Genomic DNA, 13,070 nt, shown 5'->3' with positions numbered 1-13,070 from the left:
GGTATACTGTTTAGTATGGTTGCATTGAGATTGGAATGCTGAGTTAATCACACATTTTTGCTTTGACTGACACACACCACCCAGCATGCACCCCAGAATTCACAGCCTCCCACCTCCCAGACATTCTGATTGAGCTCTGGGAAATAAGCAGAGCTCATCTGTCCAATGTAGGGGGGTTAAGGTCAGACCATTATTAAGGCTACTAAATGCCAAAAATGTAATGATCAGTTTGTATATGTGTTTTAATTAAATGTATTTTGGCACACCAGCAATTTGTATATTCTTTAAAATGTTTAAGGAACAACTATTTGTAATTTGTGAAGCAAAGGTGAGAAACAGATAAGGGGAACTGAAGGAGGAGGCAGGGAAGGAGGGAGGAAAGGGGGAATCAGCAGTGATTCCAGAAGACAGATGGTGATGGCATCCTCATCTTTACTTGGGGTACACTAGTGTGAAGAAGCACTTACATCAAGCTTCAGCGACAAGATTTCAGTCAGTGAGGACTCTCGCTGTAGTTCTGCTCAACTGATCTGACTGATGACAGGGGCAGTTGGTTTATCTCAGTAGCTGACTAATGAAGCGTACTGGGCTGTCTACCCAGTGTCACACACAAACAAATCTCAGGGCTTATCCTACAATCCCGCCCCCATTGCCTCTAGTTTGTTAGCCTCTATTTACCTCAGTGTTAATCCTCTCCCCTTTCAACCCGCCCCAACCCCCGCCCCCCCCCCCCCTCTATCTTTTGCTCCTCCCCTCTCTACTCTAAAAGCCAGCAGGCTGCTATTTGATCCAGACTGCTTGTTACATGATCTCCTGGAATACAACGCTCCCTCGCTACTCGATGGCTTTTTGGGTTGTTTTTGCTTTGCTGTGCAGAGAGCACAAAAGGACGTCTGCGCCACCCTAACCCTACATCGCCTCTCCGACCCTTTCTCCTCCTGTGACCTGTCTATCCATCCTTCTCCCTGACCTCCATTCCCACCCGCTGTCCAGACCCCCTCACCCCCATCTCCTAATTAATGCTGCCATCCCCTTGACAATGATACCATGCATTAACTGGCTGCAGCCTTTCCTTGCCTTGATCTCCTCCACTTTGCTTACACGAGGCCACAACTGTCCATCCAGCTGTTTGTGTCCAGACCACCACACTGTGGACTGCACTGACAAAGGTCTAACCAGAGTCCCAGACTCCATCCCTCTGGATGTTCGCCGTCTCCTGCTCTCCAACAACTGGATTCACTGGATCCCTTTTGACTTCTTGGTCCTCTACAGTGATCTAGTCTACCTGGACCTGAGGAATAACTCCCTCTCCCAGCTGGAGCCAGGGACCCTGAGCACCTCCTCTAGATTAGTCTACCTCGACCTGGGGAGCAACAATCTGACAGAAATCTCATCTGGAACATTTGGGGAGTCCAGGAGTCTGATCAAACTTCGACTGGGGAACAACCCCTACCTAAACATGGTGGGCCGGGATGCTTTTGCAGGGCTGACATCTTTGAGAGAGCTGGAACTGGAGAAGAATGGACTAACAGCCCTGGACGTCGTGGTCCTGGAATCTTTGCCCTCCCTTCGGATGCTGCGTCTGGAGGGCAACCCCTGGCTCTGCAACTGCCACTTTGCCAAACTGTTTTTATGGCTGACAGAGAACCAACACAAGCTCCCAAAGGGTAAGACATAAATTGTTTAACATACAGACTTGCAGTCTTTGTCCCACACCAGAGCAAAGAAAATCAATCATTTCTCTAGGATGCATTTACACATAACATTTGATTGATCAGTTGCAAAACTAGACACAAAGGATGGTTAAAACTCTGGACAGAAAACAATAAAACATTAATGTTGCAGACATCAGTCTAGGTCCTCCCTAGTTTACGCTATGACTATATAGCCAAGATTATCATCACAGGTCCTTTAAGGTAAACATTAACATTTCTCCTTTATTTACTCATATATTTGTGTGTGTGTTTGCATGTGTGTGCATGTGTGTCTGCAAGTCATATACTATGATTAACTTACATTATTTAAAAACAAAAGTGCAGCAACACTATGGAGCTCTCTTAGTACTGACATATACTGTAAATACTAAATCTAGATTTTGCAATGCACTCCTTTTGCCTATAACAGTTAACCCCAGGGATGTGGCATCTACTCATAAGGCTACACATCTGAAAATCAGATAGATTTACGAAGACTTTCGAATAGATTCACAAAGCAGACCACTCATGTAAGAATACCTAATCACCAAAATGTTGGTATCGTCATTTCTGCAAACCACAGTTACATTAACTTTGTGCACTGTTATGTGGCAGATACATTCATACTTTACCTTTCTTTGTGTTTCAACAATGCTGTTGTTAATGTGTGGTTATGTCTAGGTTAGGAAAAGATCATGTTTTGGCTTAAAATTCCTGGTTTGGATGGCACAATTCTAGCTGATAATGCAGCAATGTCTAAAAAAAACAACTGCTTTTCAAGGCACTACTGCAGCTTGACACACAGTGATGTAACAGTAAATCCAATCCATTTTTGTGGCACTATTGAGGCTGGAAAAGCAGTGATATTTGGGTAAAAAAAACAATGTTTTTCGAGGCACTATCCCAGCTGGAAACACAGTGTTGTATCAGTAAATCCAATCACTTTTTGTGGCACTATTGTTGCTGGAAAAGCAGCAGTTTCTGGGTAAAAAAGAATGTATATGGCCATGATCCTCGGTGGAAACACAGTAACAGGTCGCTAAAAACAACAATTTGTGTCGTTTGATTGTCTCAAACAGTGGTGGGCAGGCATCTTGGCTATCCATGGTGCTGAAACAACAGCTTTGCCAAATCTGGCCTGTTGGCTGTCGTCTCAAATGTGTACTGTGAGCTAGTTTTATGGTTATGTTGTATGGCTAATGTTAAGAGTAAAAACACAATACCCAATCTCTCTTTCTCTTGCTCGCTCACTCACTCATTGTGTAGACTGTGAATGTGTATGTGTGGAAACCTAGCTAGCCAGCAGCAAGTTTCAAATGTAAACATGGAGGAAAGATAGTGAACGTGGGTAGGTATATCTCTTTCTATATGGTGAGCAGAGAACTCTGGTGTGAGAAGGATAGGAGAAATGTGCTTTATGATGAATAAGGACTGGCGTATTGGTGGGAATGTGAGGTGCTCCTGGTCCAGCTGTTGATGTGCTTTAACATGACTCTGTGCAGGGGCAGCTGCAGAGCAGCTTTGCCGTGTTCAGGAATAGTGACCCTGCAGCCGTCTTGTTGAGGTTGGGATGTGTGAACAATTAAATCATTCCATAGCCAGAAGCCATGGATTACCAGAATCATCCAGAAACATGGACGATTATAAAGCAGCAGCCACCAATGTAAGATGACATAAAAAACAACAAAATTACAGTGCACAAGTTAAAGGTGCTGAAAGGATCGCATTTCACCGGAGTTGAACCATGTATAACTTCCATATGATGAATAAATAGTCCACGTACACTGTAAGTATTTTGTAAACCTGCCAAATACTTTAAGTGCAGTGGAATAAAAATTTCAACACTTAAAAAATACATATATTATCTCATAACTTCCACATACATTACAATTCTTTATAGTACATTTCTATATTAACAACACTGTATAGGTGTTGGCACAAATTTCCATTGTCAATCTACAAGCCTATGGTTGTTTTTGGTATCAAAGCAAAGTTGACAAAGTTGACAAATTTCCCCCATAGTAACTTGCCATGGCCAGTGTTGGGCAGTAGCATCACTACAAGTAGCAAAGTTACTAACTTAACTCCATTTCTCAGTAGCGTGGTGGTAACATCACTACTTTCTGAGTCAAATAGCTTTTCAGTAGTGAAGTTGATTAATTTACGGAGTAGCATGATAGCATCAGCAAAAGTTACAAGCTCTTTTTCCCAGAAGTGCTTTGAAGTGCAGCAGTCTTTTTTTCTGCAGAGGTCTGGATAAAAGTAAGGATTCTAAAACTGAGGATAAGTAATGCGACTGATGCCAACATCACACTGAGGCATGTAGACAAGGGAAGCACGTTCCGTATGGCATCACATTCTAATCCTTCAATGTAGTCTGCTTGCTGCTTCGCTATTGGCTTTTCTGGGCAAGAGCCGCCCTACTCTGCCTCTGATTGGCTATATTGCACTTCTTGACGTATCTCTCATGTGTCACGCCCATAGACTGTAGGCCTATATATAAAGTGGATTTGCAGTGGACACTAGAGAAATAGACTCAACAAGGGCCATGAAAGAGCTAGAGAGACAGTGAACAGTATTAAGACAGAAGACAGGAGAGAGAGACATACTGATTTCACATGTTATTTGCAGGATATGTCATGTTCTACTGTCCCAAAAAAGAAAGGTTTTCATTTTGTCTGTTATTTTCATTGTTTATATTATTGTCTTTTACTTATGGTGGTTTTATTGACTGAAAAATATACACTGGCATGCAAATGCTTGGGCACCCCTGGTCAAAATTTTGTTTACTGTGAGTTATTAAATAAGAAGAAGATGAACTGATCTCCACATGGCATAAAGTTAAAGATGACATATTTCCTCAATATTTTAAGCAAGATTACTTTTTAATTTAATCTTTTACAGTTTCAAAATAACAAAAAAGGAAAAGGGTCTGAAGCAAAAGTTTGGGCACCCTGCATGGTCAGCAGTTAGTAGCTCCCTCTTTGGCAGGTATCATAGCTTCTAAACGCTTTTTGTAACCAACTAAGTGTCTTTCTGTTTTGGGGCTTTTCACTCATTCTTCATGCAAAAGGGGGGGGGGGGCGGGCTGGCGGCAGTGGCTCAGTCCATAGGGACTTGGGTTGGGAACCGGAGGGTCGCCTGCTCAACCAAAATATGGAGCGTGGAATGGTGGCTGGAGAGGTGTCAGTTCACCTCCTGGGCACTGCCGAGGTGCCCTTGAGCAAGGCACCTAACCCCCCAGCCGCTCGGGGCGCCTCACCAAGGGCAGCCCCCGCACTCTGACATCTCTCCACTTTGTGCATGTATAGGTCCTGTTTGTGCATGTGTGTGTCTTTCGGACCTGTGTGTAATTGACAAGCAAGAGTGAAAACATTGAATTTCCCCTCAGGGGGATTAATAAAGTAAATAAACTAAACTAAACAAAAGGCCTCTAGCTCTGTGAGATTCTTGGGGCCGCCTTGCATGCCCTGCTCTTTTGAGGTCTATACACAGATTTTTAATGATATTTAGGGGACTGTGAGGGCCATGCCAAAACCTTCAGCTTGCTCCTCTTCAGGTAGTCCATTGTGGACTCTGAGGTGTGTTTTGGATCATTGTCCTGTTGTAGGGGCCATCCTCTCTTAATCTTCAGCTTTTTTAAAGATGGTGTGATGTTTGCTTCCAGGCTTTGCTGGAATTTAACTGAATCCATTCTTCCCTCTGCCTGTGAAATGCTCCATGTGCCACTGGCTGCAACACAAACCCAAAGCATGATCAACAGCTGGACAGGTGTTCTTTTCATGAAATTCTGCACCCTTTTTTTTTTCTCCAAACATACCTTTTATCATTGTGTCCAAAAGGTTATATTTCAACTTCATCAGCCTTCATCAACTTCAAGTCTTGTTTCCAAAAAGCATCAGGCTTGTTTAGATGTTCCTTCGCAAACTTTTGATGCTGAATTTTGTGGTGAGGACACAGGAGCGGTTTTCTTCTGATGACTCGTCCATGAAGGTCATGTTTGTACAGATGTCACTGCACTGTAGAACAGTGCACCACCACTGCAGAGTCTGATAAATCTTCCCACAGGTTATTTGCAGTCAAACAGGGGTTTTGATTTGAATTTTAGCTATACTACAAAGAGCTCTCTCAAATGTCTTGGGGTGCCCAAACTTTTGCATGGTGGTCTTTTAAAAAAAAAAATTGTTCAAAAAAACCCAAAACAAATAATAATACACAGATCTTGCTTAAAATGTTGAAAAGCATGTTTCATCTTTAACTTCGTGTTTTTTGGAGCCCAGTTCATCTATTTACTTAACTATTCACAGTAAATGAAATTTTGACCAGGAGTGGCCAAAGTTTTTTTAGAATTGTGTTTTTGAATAAGATACATAGCCAGTTAGCCTACTGAAAGAGGCCAAGACAAAGAAATGCATTAAGAAGAAAGAGGAGAGAGAAAGAGAGAGAGCAATAGGCTGACTGATAGGAACACATGTTCAAATGTCACAGTCTTAAAAAAAACAAAAAAGATTTAAGTCTGTTATCCTATAATAAATACTTGAACATTTTTTTTGCCTGTCTATTTGTTTAGCCGACAGTTTTTCTAATCACTTAGAAAATGCTGATTTCACATGAAGTAAAAAAATAAATAAATAAAAGTAGCTTAACAAGTAGCAAGCTATTTTTCCATTTTTTTAGCTTGCTACATTTCTCTGGGTAAACCTTCAATGTAGTGAAACTTTATTTTGATGTAGAGCAACTGGTAGCTTAGCTCACTACATTTTCCAAGTAGTTTGCCCAACAGTGGTCATTGGTTACTGACCCACCTCAATACAGTGACATGTAAAGTCAAAAGGCAGCAGCCTTTTGCAACTGAGCCATAGTGGATCCTGAGATTTAAATAAGAATGAGTTACAAGGCTACTTAAATGCTGTAAACACAATCCCCTAGTGTTTGCATTGGTCAGTTCAATGGTGAATGAGCAACATGCTTTATTCAGCACTACAACACATCTGATGCTGTGACACCACAACACTGACACCAGTTACCCATGGCTAGATGCCTTCCTCACAAGAATGATACTGTATACATAGCTGTAGCACACACACACACACACACACACACACGCAAAAACATTAGCGTAGATTAAATGGCTTTAAGAAATGAGCCAATAAAAAAAAAGGACTTTCTTGGATTCTGTGCAGAGCCACTTCGAGAGGACATTGTCTTGCTGTCAGTTTGCATTTGTGGTCCTGCTACATTCAGATTGGTGTGTGTTTGTCTGTATATACCTTTGTGTATACATGTGTCTAGTTGTATGTGCCTGTCGCTGTATTGCCATTTTATGTTCGAAATGCAAACCTATCTTTCTTAATGCAATCCTCTGTGTGTGTTTGTATCTGTGTGCCATATACTGTATGTATGTGAGCACCTGAATACATACATCTGCATGTTTCATTAGGCACATATTTCTGCATTTGTACACCTGGACATGTGTTTGTAAGCACACACGTTTGTGCCTGTAAGTGTATGTGTTTTTTTCGGGGTGTTTTTGTATGTCTATTTGCAGTAGGGTACATGTGTTTTTGTGCCTGTGTGTGTTCCTATATGTGTCTTTGTTCACATACCATTATTATCAAAATTATGGTTTATTATATAGTATATTATATATACTTTATTAATCCCCCTGAGGGGAAATTCAGTGTTTTCACTCTTGCTGTCAATTACACACAGGTCCAAAAGACACACACGCACAAACAGGACCTATACATGCACAAAGTGGAGAGATGTCAGAGTGAGGGGGCTGCCTTGGTCAGGCGGCCCGAGCAGTTGGGGGGTTTGGTGGCTTGCTCAAGGGTGCCTCGGCAGTGCCCAGGAGGTGAACTGACACCTCTCCAGCCACCAGTCCACACTCCATATTTGGTCCGGACGGGGACTCGAACAGGCGACCCTCCGGTTCTCAACCCAAGTCCCTATGGACTGAGCTACTGCCGCCCCACATTTAAGTGATTGTGTTCAGTGGCTAATCTACAACTGTCAGTATGTTTGTATTTAGACTCTTTTATATTGTCCTATTTGTCTGTCTGTCTGTCTGTCTGTCTGTCTGTCCGTCTCTGTGTGTGCATGAGTCTGGCTGCCTGTTGTACCGCCACGTGACTGGAATATCACCAAGTGATGAGGTCACTGAGTCCCTTTTCATGTGGAAAACCCCTTCTGGTCTCATGTGACTCACAGAAACACACACACACACACACACACACACACTTGACAATGATGTCTAGTGACTCTTGGGTACAGCAGTGCTACAAAGGAATCAGGATAAAATGGAAATGCCTCCCTCTACACAGTGCACAAAATGTTTTTTTTAAGGTTTTACAGTGCATTGGTGCCAAAAACACACTGCTTGGTTTGTATTTCTTGGTTTGGAAATGCAGTTTTTATCAATCATGGCTGTACATGATTACACATCTCAAATAAAGATGTCTTGTTTTTAGTGAAGAGTCAGTTACTATTTTTGATGTTTAGTTTTTGGATTAAAATAGTCATGTAATAATCATAATAATATCCCCTGTGGTGTCTAATATGTTGATAAATTGGATTGTGTGAAGCTAGATTTCAATTCAGTTTCAATTTTGTTTATTATAAAGCCCAGTATCATAAATCAGAATTTGCCTCAGAGGGCTTTACAACATACAACAGCCCCTCTGTCCTCGGACCCTCACAGCGCATAAGGAAAAACTCCCCCCCAAAAAACCTTTAACAGAGACAAAATGTTAGAAACCTCAGGAAGAGCAACAGAGGAGGGATCCCTCTTCTAGGACAGACAGATGTGCAATAGATGTTGTGTGTACAGAACAGATCAACATATTAAAATAACAGTAATCCATATAAGAAAATTATGCATATAGAGAGACAAGTAATAACAACTATAACAATAATAACAGAAATATGACTCTGATAGTAGTACATGATAGTATATATGTTACATATAAGTAATGTATGATAGTATATGTCTGTGACTATAATAATTGTATGTGTATAATAAGAGTAGAAGTATGACTAATAGTAATAGCAGTAGTAGTCTGCATCAGGCAGGACCATGGCAGCAACACGACCATGACCCATGATCCAGGTGCAACCATGATTCGAGATAACCTGCAAGACAGTGGAGCACAAAGGGTCTGGGGGAGAAGCTGCACTGGTGTTATATGGTTATAGGACATGAATGTTAGCAAATAAGGAAAGAGAGAGAGAGAGAGAGAGAGAGAGAGAGAAGGAGAGAGGAGCTACGTGTATCATACCATAGGAAGTCCCCTGGCTGACTAGACCTATATCAGCCTAACTAGGGGCTGGTTCAAGGCAAGCCTGAGCCCGTCCTAACTATAAGCCTTATCAAAGAGGACAGTCTAATTCTACTCTTGATTAAATGTGGAGAAGGTGTCTGCCTCCCAGAGCCTGATAGCTGAAGACTATGGCTCCTATCCTACATTTGGACACTTAAGGAACCATACAGAATAGAATAGAATAGAATAGAATAGAACTTTATTCATTTCAGAAGGGAAATTCAGCTGTCAAGCAGCTCATAAAAGACAAAGATCAACAACCACACTTTCAAAAAACTTCAGAACAAGTGGCTTTCCTGTCCACAATTTTCACTGTACATACACAATTTTACTAAAAAAAAAAACACAGGAAAATTTGTGCTGGTCACAGAAATGTTGACATGGAATCTCTCACACGTACACATTTTTGCTCAGTGGCGCCAAAGTGAAGGGAGCAGCGATTTTTTTCTCATTCACTCCCATGTTAACTCTGAGGAGAAATTTCTGGAAAACAGCTGAGGTGTAACACAGTTGTAACTCACGAGTATGATCATACTGTTGACTCCAAATACACAATATTATATCTATGCGTTCGGGAGAAGTCTATCTCTCTCACCATCACGTTATTTTGATGATTGGACCAATGGTTTGGGAATGGGAAGAACTAGTTTGAGGAGTTAAATCTCCACTAATAGAGCTCTCTTATGTGTGTTCTGTGTGTCTCTCTGATCTTCTTCCAGGTGCACCTAGTTAATTACCATAGCAACCGCTGTGACACACAAACTCACAGAAACATGATGTGTGTGCGTGTCTAAATCTTAAATGCAGACATGACAGGGGCAGAATCTCCATTTTAACCCTTTAGGTGCCAGAGTTAAAATATTCAATTTTCTTTTCAACATTTCAAAAGGCTTTAGCTTAAAAGTAGTGAGAGATAAAGGCATACTGTAAATGAGAAAACTATTCATCATGACCCAAAGTTTGTGATGAGAGTAAATTAACTCATCTAATTTGCATATTGTGGCGTCACTAGGCAGCGGCCATATTGGATTTCATAATCTCAGTAAAACAGCATTTTTAACATATTTACACAGTAGATTTCTTTTTTTTTTGTGTTGTTTTTGCCATTTCATCCTCAAAACAAAGGAACAGGAATCGTATGGGAGTAAATTTGCTTATCTAATTTGCATATTGTGACATCACTAGGTGGCAGCCATATCTGATAACATAACTCTCAGTAAAACTGAATTTTGAACATATTTACACAGTAGATTTTTTCATTTTTTAAATTTATTTTTGTCATCTCATCCTCAAAATAAAGGAACAGGAATTTGATGGGCGTAAATTCACTCATCTAATTTGCATATTGTGACGTCACTAGGCAGCAGCCATATCTTTTTTTTGGTTTGTTATCTCATCCTCATAATGACCAGTGGTCCTCAGTCTCAGACTTTTCTACGAGCCCAATGCACAAATGAAGTGACGATGAAGCTTTCATCTCAGGGACAGTGACATCATACCAGTCATTGAGTATGGATTTTGGTTTTATCTGTACTCTGGATAAGGTCTGATTAGCTAAGGGTCAAATAATATATAAATAAATCAGTGGGTTTAACATTTGTGAGAGCCGTGTCTCCACGATAGCCAACAGTCCCTAATCCACCTGTGATCCACTTCCTCATTTCTCAAGTAAAGCCAGCCATCATCATTACTGTTTACGGCCCTTCTTTTACCACCCCTGTTGCCTCTAACACGTCCCCTCCTCATCTAATTTCTGCCACCCCGACCACGGTGAGGTAAAGTCTGGTTAATATCGATGTCATGTGCTGCTTTGTGTGGACTGTCGTGTTGCATGCGATGTGCAGACGTGCGGATGCACCGTCACTTTGTCACTCGGCAACAGATTGTCATCAGAGGGTAAATATTTCCCGTCAGAATCAGAATCGGCAAGTAACTGACCAAGTACTTCAATCAACAGTGAAAATTCCTTCAGGCATTTTGTGTGTTTTTGCTCTCTATCTGCTGGCCCTCGCACCGCCCTCTCTCTGACTCTGTTCACCTGCTGTGCTCACTCCGCTCCCTACGCTCTGCCCCTCCCTCCATGTTTCAAATTCTTTTTTCTCAAACGTTTTGAATAGAAACACAGCCACAAATGACATCAGGATTGAAGCTGAGCATGTTCGCCACCTAGGGGTACAAAGTAGTAACAAGATTTGGCAGTATATTTGGAGCTATGGTCTGTTTTATTCAGCAACGCTGCTTGTCGCAATATTGCGACTTTGGCGCTTAGAGGGTTAAATGCAGACATGACGGGCAGATTCTCAATTTTAAACAGCATCTAAACATTATATATCAGTGTTAGCTGTCTGTCATGCGCTATTACAGCCTTTACTACTGATACTACTGTTGATAGTTTTAGGATTATGAATGTTAAATACATATTGTAACATATTCTAAATGCATACAATATTATACACACAATGCTCAGTAACTGTAGTACATGTAGTATGCAGCACTTGTACATCTTTTGATTGAACACTAACCCTACATACCTACAGCTACAGAAACCATTCAAACGTCAAAATGATCGGGGGGGGCTGTTGAGCGATGTAAGACGTGGTTGTGGTAGCTCCGGTAACATTGCCTAAATTGCTACACTAAACATCCATATATCCTCACCAAATTGCACAGGATAGCATATGAAGACACGCACACCTGAAGAACCAAAGGACTAAAAGAAAAAACGAGAATGTCAAGAAAGACAACAGGCCAAAAGAACGACCAGCAAGAATTAGGCCTCGGCCAGGACCCGCACCTGAGTGACGAGCTAATAGCCGATGATGTGACTATGGAGGCAGACCCACCAAACCGCGAAGTCGAAGACGGTATACACGGTGTTCAGAGACGAACTGGCTACAGCAAACGAGGAGTTACAAACAGCTGTTTCATCCGAGGAGACATAACATCAGAATCATCGGGATTCCAGAGGGAAGTGAGGGGCCCAAGCCGAGAGATTTCATCGGCGGGATGCTGCAGGACGTGCTGTCCCTGGATGAGAAGCCTCTCATTGACAGAGCACACCGGACCCTCCGAAAGCAACCCGGACCTCACGAGCAACCCAGACCGTTTATCCTGAGGCTGCACTACTACCATGTGCTGGAGGACATCCTACGCAGAGCAGCAGCGGCGAAGCAGCTCCACTTCGGAGGTACGCCAATCGGAGGTCACTAAAATTAATATTGCCTCGGTGTGTGAATATGCAAAAACGATGTCNACTACTACCATGTGCTGGAGGACATCCTACGCAGAGCAGCAGCGGCGAAGCAGCTCCACTTCGGAGGTAAGAGGATCCAAATATTACCTGACTACCCGCCCACCGTGGCCAAGCGGAGGTTGCTGTTCAACCGTGCCAGGGAGCTGCTACGAGGCATACCCGGCGTAAGATACGGCCTGCTCTACCCAGCAAGACTCCTGGTCACCCACAACGACACGCAGACATCGTTCACGGACCCGCAGAAAGCCCAGGAATACGCGGAGCGCCTTTCCGCTTCAACTTCGAATACGCTGCGTCAGGAGGACAATTAGTCCACCGCAGATACATGAGGGAATAATCAAGAAACTCTGCTAGGCTATCGGGTGCTAACGCTAGCTGATGGCTAGCCGGGAGCTGCGGCTAACGTCACAACACTAAGCTAACTCAAACAGACTTGCACATAATACAACTGATGCCTTAGTAGCTGACGTGCTGACGTATTGTGGTAAGCGAGTTGTGTCATTTCTGGTGTTTCTGTGACAGCGTCTCTGTACTGCTCTCGTGAATTCTACTAGCCTGCTTTCTGCTTTCTCACTTCAGTTGCTTTAACATCTACTTCAAGTCTTAACCCATACTAGTTCAGTTTAAGCACTTATAGCTCTCCTCCTTTTTACGACTTCCCTGCTAATCTCTTAGCTGTTGTTTGCACGTTACTAGCCTTGGTAGCTACATTAGCTTTACAGTTAGCGATGGCTTCTCCCTCTGCTCTTTCTTGCTCGGTGTGCCAAATGTTTAGCTATGCCTCTGCCTCCTTTAGCGACA

The 13,070-nt window shown here is 42.3% G+C and overlaps 1 protein-coding gene across 2 annotated transcripts in view; it reads left to right on the top strand.

The window, feature by feature from the left end:
* The first annotated feature begins 779 nt into the window (after positions 1 to 779).
* lrrc38a (leucine rich repeat containing 38a) overlaps positions 780 to 13,070 on the top strand; it is a 50,319-nt gene continuing 38,028 nt past the window's right edge. For both annotated transcript variants that reach the window (XM_050064718.1, XM_050064717.1), the window contains exon 1: positions 780 to 1,667. In XM_050064718.1, coding sequence (XP_049920675.1) covers positions 1,040 to 1,667 — 628 coding nt within the window. In that variant the 5' untranslated portion in view covers positions 780 to 1,039. The remainder of the gene's footprint in view (positions 1,668 to 13,070) is intronic.

This window comes from Epinephelus moara, chromosome 16 (genome assembly GCF_006386435.1).
Source record: "Epinephelus moara isolate mb chromosome 16, YSFRI_EMoa_1.0, whole genome shotgun sequence".
Lineage (NCBI taxonomy): Eukaryota > Metazoa > Chordata > Actinopteri > Perciformes > Serranidae > Epinephelus > Epinephelus moara.
This window is presented reverse-complemented; position numbering and strand designations above follow the sequence as displayed.